The following is a 6,385-nucleotide window of genomic DNA, read 5'->3' as shown; positions in this document are numbered from 1 at the left end:
TACTCAGATCAGCTCTGCTAAATGGCCTTCACATAAGGCTGTTTAATGACCTTTTGCCTAAAGTGGGAAAATTAAGGTAAACACAGTACTTTGACAAAGGATGAATATCATACAACCTTCTTTTACAATGAAGTAAACTCGACTTAGTTGGATTGCCATGACAACAGCCAAAATGCAATGATCTAATTATTAATTTCTTGATCTTTAAAATGCAATGAGAGAGAGAGAGAGAGAGAGAGAGAGAGAGAGAGAGAGAGAGAAAATTATCTTGGCAAAGGAGAGACGCTCAACAACAGGGATGTAAACAAATTTGTGCACAACATTTGAGAGAAATAAGCATTTTGTAAGTGTGGAACATTTCTGGGATCTTTATTTTCAGCTCATGGGATCAACACTTAACATGTTGCATTGATATTTTTGTTCAGCGTAGTTCTTGACTTGATTTCTCAGATTTCTCTTGTGAAAGTTTTGAATTGGCGTGGTGGGCTCACAAAACAAACAAAAGTAAATGGAATTCAAGTAATTAAACAGACGACGGACAATTAGTTGTTTAATAAATTGGAAAGGTCGGTTAATCGCTCCAAACTAGCTATTCAAGATCCGCTATTCAAGATTCTCCCATTTGAGATTCCTGCTATTTATTCCAGATCTGATGACATGGGGATAAGAAAGACACTATGCACAAACAGGGCTTCCTCTACATTGATAGCTACTGTACATGTAGCCATATATAACTCTGGTTACATGGTTAAATGAAGATGTCCCACTTAGGCCATTTATCATATCATTTTTCTTTCACAGTAACGGTCTGATTAAGTGGTGGCTCTCCCATAGGCACCAATGAATTAGCAGTTCATTGACTGTATACGAACCAGAAAAAAAGGAGCGAGTTGTATGTCTCACTTCCTTTTCCATCTCTGGTAATGGTTGGTCAAGGACAGCAAGGAAAGTAAAGCTCTTGATTCACTTAAAATCATGACTCCTTTCCTCACTCAGTTACCACTGGAAATATGTACCATATATGAAGTTATTTCAAAGCTATCAGACAGCACCCCAATACCTCAGTATTTGGTCTTAGCGAATAAATAGGAAGGCAGCCAGAGATATGTGCCATAGATTTTTCCCCCCCTTGATAATATTGTATACCATTTAGAAGATGCAGAGCCCTCTAGATTATACGCATTGGTTTTTGTGTGTAATTGTTAAATATGGGCTATGAATGTATACAGAAGATACACATGCATAGGCTCTCCCACGGGATGACATTTCAAACATTGCAATGGCTTTCGTCCACATTTGAATGCAGTTCCTGTTGGAAATCAGACCACAAAATAGAGAGAAAACACTGCTACTCTGACAGCCAGGCGGAGAGACAGAGAAACAAATGCATTTTGATGGACTGTCAAAGAAATCTGGTTCATAGTTCTTTACTGCACCCATTTATGTATTTTTTTCTCTCTCTCTCTCTCAATAAAAAGAATACACACCAAAACAGGGTAGACCAGCTCAGACTGACAACATTTCAGCCTTGTACAGTATATGTTGAAATGCATTAGATTCAGTTGGTTGGGAATGGAACTTAGACTGAATCTCCAATCAAATCATTGTGACCTTGTTCACCATAAGTAGTCCTGCAAATATACAACTTTAGCAAAAGGGTTTGATTCTAACATTAAATAGCTAACAGTATATTTATGTACCAATATTCTCATCTTGCTCATGCATCAACAAAGAGGCTGGTATAATACTAGGTACACATTATTATGCATAATGAAATCAGAAAGTAATCCATTTCGGAATAAACAAAAAAACGCATCTCAAAATTCTAAAAAAACAAAATATTTCAAACCTTGCTACAGACTAAGTGCAGAGCCTGACTGACCATGATGAAGCTGAACTGGTATATAAAAAGAACAAACATTTTTTACAGTACAAAACTTGGCACAGTATTCTCGATCAGCTGTAGTGTCTGTCACTCGTTTCCCCGCCCCCCTGCGGTGTATGGCCCTTCCGATTGGTCCACATCAGAAAGCTCCAGAACCCCACTTACGGTTCTACGAGCAGAACACCCTGACAGAGAGGAGAAGGAAGAGAGAGACAGACAGAGGCGTTACTCATCCAGCTCACTCTGTAACAAGGCCTTTGATCACATACATTATTATTCTGATTTTTAATGAGGCATTGTGCAAACCAGACTTATTTCTTAATTCATATGACAAATGTATAAAAAGGAGGCTATTATCTTAAGGCGCAATCCGCAGTTCAAACAACAACCAAATGCCACCCTCCACTGTTTCGGTCAAAAGCAGAGGGATGGGGCTAGAGAAATGTAACCACTTTTAAATTCCTAGACAGAGCAAGGACTGCCCATCCATGATATAAAAAGTATGGTTTGAACCATGTTTTGAGGCTAAACAGTGTTTGCTTACAATTACATTGTTTACAAATGATGGAGTTAAACAAGCTTGTATTTTTGGTTCTGATGGGATACGACAGTGGAACTAAGCTCGAGGCATTTTTAAGTTATATTCTACAAGAATCAACGGGTGTATTTCATTCATTTAATAGTGCAAAAAATGGATGTACCAATGGAAGATTGCCCCTTTACGACACAATGGAATGGAATGATAAATATACGGAGTGAACGGAAAACACAACAGAGCCACTTATATACACTGTGATCCGGTTGGTTGAGTTGGATCCCTTTTAAACTGGTTTCTATGGTTACCCATTCTGCATTTTGAAAACAGTCATAAACCAGACCAGAGACTGCATCTCCAGTGTATCTACAGCCTGCAGGTCCCTCCCACCAGTATGGCACAGTATGTAAAAACAGCAGAGATGTCCCAGGGACAGTTGGTGGCTGTGAAAGAACAACAGGGGAACGCAGTGAAAGCTGCGGGGGTAAACTAAAGACTCACTCGTCAGAGTCCTTTTTGCTTTCCTCAATGTAGGCGATGGATTCCGATCGCAGCCGGTTGGTGACCTCGTACGTTCGCAGCGTGACACCGAAGATGTCCTCGTGATAGCGGTTTTCGTCCTGCAAGGAAAGAAAATAAGGCGTGTGTGTAATAAAATGGCCACAGGATTACGCCATAGAAGAAGTGAGGTTAGATGAGTACAGGAAGATCAAATAGATACAGTGGGATCGGTGGGGACAGAGGGGAAAGATGGATACAGTGGGATCGGTGGGGACAGAGGGGAAAGATAGATACAGTGGGATCGGTGGGGACAGAGGGAAAGATAGATACAGTGGGATCGGTGGGGACAGAGGGAAAGATGGATACAGTGGGATCGGTGGGGACAGAGGAGAAAGATGGATACAGTGGGATCGGTGGGGACAGAGGGAAAGATGGATACAGTGGGATCGGTGGGGACAGAGAGGAAAGATGGATACAGTGGGATCGGTGGGGACAGAGGGGAAAGATGGATACAGTGGGATCGGTGGGGACAGAGGAGAAAGATGGATACAGTGGGATCGGTGGGGACAGAGGAGAAAGATGGATACAGTGGGATCGGTGGGGACAGAGGGGGAAGATGGATACAGTGGGATCGGTGGGGACAGAGGGGAAAGATGGATACAGTGGGATCGGTGGGGACACAGAGGAGAAAGACGGATACAGTGGGATCGGTGGGGACAGAGGAGAAAGATGGATAGTGTGGGATCGGTGGGGACACAGAGGAGAAAGACGGATACAGTGGGATCGGTGGGGACAGAGAGGAAAGATGGATACAGTGGGATCGGTGGGGACACAGAGGAGAAAGATGGATACAGTGGGATCGGTGGGGACAGAGAGGAAAGACGGATACAGTGGGATCGGTGGGGACAGAGAGGAAAGATGGATACAGTGGGATCGGTGGGGACAGAGAGGGAAGACGGATACAGTGGGATCGGTGGGGACAGAGATGGGAAAGATGGATACAGTGGGATCAGTGGGTGGGGACAGAGAGGGAAGATGGATACAGTGGGATCGGTGGGGACAGAGAGGGAAGATGGATACAGTGGGATCGTGGGGACAGAGAGGGAAGACGGATACAGTGGGATCGGTGGGGACAGAGGAGAAAGATGGATACAGTGGGATCGGTGGGGACAGAGGAGAAAGATGGATACAGTGCAGTGCAATGTACAGTACGGTCCAGCATTGTCTTGAAACATGTTTTCAATAGCCAGAGCTTGGATAAAACCGTTTCTTAGTTGATCATTATCATTTAAAAATGAGTTTGATTATATACCCCTCTTCTGTTAAGTCAATAGTGATCCAGCCATTCTGCTCATGTGGATCTTCGATTCCAGTCTTTCATGTACAGTATTGATAGTCTGTACAGTTGGTTGTCTGGTGGTCTTTACCCATTTTACTTATTCAAATCTTTGAAACGTCCATTTTTGGTTTCTCTTTCTTTGAGTCGGTAATGTAACAACCTTGTTTGAATCCCACCAAACAAATCCTGAACGTGTCTGAATGTGTCTGTCATATTCTGAAAACCGTCCATAAGAAGGTGTAATCTGCTAATGTCCAAATCACACGACTTACATTTACTCTGTACTTTATGTTTCAGTCAGTCAGTCAGTCAGTCGTTCAGTCAGTCAGCTAGATTAGTTAGTTCGTTTTGTGTTCAGGATAGCAAAGCCTATTGTCATACTCTGAGTTTGCTGATGTAGAACCCAGCGTCCTCCAGCGTCATGTTTCCCTGCAGTTTGATGATCTGCTGGACGGTCTTGAGGACGTCCCCGGCCATACCGACGTCCCCACACACGTAGATGTGTCCTCCCTCTTCCTTCAGGCACTGGTACACAGTCTCTGACAGCTGCTCACAAAGCACATCCTGCACATATGTCTGTGTCAGAGAGCGACAGGAGAAAGAGGGATTTAATCAATCAGATGGAGAGAACTACAGGGTCAAAGAGAGTGAAGGCAACAAACAGATTGTAGAGAGAACTACAGGGTCAAAGAGAGTGAAGGCAACAAACAGATTGTAGAGAGAACTACAGGGTCAAAGAGAGTGAAGGCAACAAACAGATTGTAGAGAGAACTACAGAGTCAAAGAGAGTGAAGGCAACAAACAGATTGTAGAGAGAACTACAGGGTCAAAGAGAGTGAAGGCAACAAACAGATTGTAGAGAGAACTACAGAGTCAAAGAGAGTGAAGGCAACAAACAGATTGTAGAGAGAACAACAGGGTCAAAGAGAGTGAAGGCAACAAACAGATTGTAGCGATGGAGCATTGGGTTTGTTTAGAATCCTACATACATGGTAGCGTGTGTGAGGACAGTATTTTACAACCGGAAGAACGTAACAGTGGGAGTCAAGCACAGGAGGATGGTGGCACCTTAATTGGGGGGAACAGGCTCGGGGTAATGACTGGAGCGGAGTTGGTGGAATGATATCAAATACATCAAAAACATGGTTTCCAGGTGTTTTATTCCATTCCATCTACTCCGTTCCCAGACCTCATTATGAGCCCCTCAGCAGCCTCATGTGGCGTCAAGCGAAAAGACAAACACAGGGATAGAGATATCCATACGTTTTTATTTAGAAATCCACTTTCTTATCTCCCACATGGCCTCTGTCTATGTTGCTGTGTCTTTACGGCCAACGACACATTGTCATGTTTAAACTCAAAATGGGACTAAGGTTAACAGTACCTTAGGTCTGCCAGGCTCTCTGGAGTAGGCTGTGTACAGCTCTTTGAACACGTCCTTGTTCTTAGCCTGGATTGTCTCCTCCTTGTAGATGTGGTCTATCTGGGACTGACGACATCCAAACACCAGGATCATAGGGCAGGATTTGATCCCTACGGAAGCAAACACCACATTACTCCACTTTTCACTGAACTATACATGTTTTAGAGTCATCTAAAGACTACAGTGTTTATTTATGAAGTTCTGTCTGTAATGTTGAATAAGCACAAGTGATACTGGCTGCACAGTGTGTGGTTAATTTTACATTTGTATTAAAAGTCATTATCAAACAATTCCCACATGCAAGAATTAAGATCAAGTGTGTGAATGCTTTTCCTTTTTTGTACACAAACCCTTGTGTTCGTAGTCAAATAGTTTCTGTTCCCAGAAGCTTCTGAAGGGGGCGATCCCAGTGCCTGGACCGACTAGGATACACGGAGCTCTGTGGTCCTTTGGCAATCGGAACGTAGGCGCACTAGAATCAGACATTTGATCAAGACATTTTTAATTAAGAGCACTAGATTCAAAGCATCTTTTTCATCAGAAATTACAATTGAAGGCATACCAGAAAACATTTAAAATAATAAATGTACCAAATGATTGTAGAATGCACCATAAAGGCTATGAATCAAGACATGTCAATTTCTAATAACTAGAATCAAAACATTTTTCTTTATCTTAAAATGTCTTGATTCATAGCCTTTA

The 6,385-nt window shown here is 42.7% G+C and overlaps 1 protein-coding gene across 1 annotated transcript in view; it reads right to left on the bottom strand.

Annotated features, from left to right (window-relative positions):
• Nucleotides 1-337: 337 nt before the first annotated feature.
• Nucleotides 338-6,385, bottom strand: part of LOC112262564 (nitric oxide synthase, brain-like) — a 103,233-nt gene continuing 97,185 nt past the window's right edge. Inside the window, 5 exon segments of the mRNA XM_042331342.1 lie at nucleotides 338-2,070; nucleotides 2,922-3,040; nucleotides 4,642-4,836; nucleotides 5,645-5,793; nucleotides 6,034-6,155. Of these exon segments, the coding sequence (XP_042187276.1) occupies nucleotides 2,055-2,070; nucleotides 2,922-3,040; nucleotides 4,642-4,836; nucleotides 5,645-5,793; nucleotides 6,034-6,155 (601 nt within the window). The 3' untranslated portion in view covers nucleotides 338-2,054.

Source organism: Oncorhynchus tshawytscha, linkage group LG12 (assembly GCF_018296145.1).
Source record: "Oncorhynchus tshawytscha isolate Ot180627B linkage group LG12, Otsh_v2.0, whole genome shotgun sequence".
NCBI lineage: Eukaryota > Metazoa > Chordata > Actinopteri > Salmoniformes > Salmonidae > Oncorhynchus > Oncorhynchus tshawytscha.
Note: the sequence above shows the minus strand (reverse complement) of the source record. Positions and strands in the feature narration are given on the sequence as shown.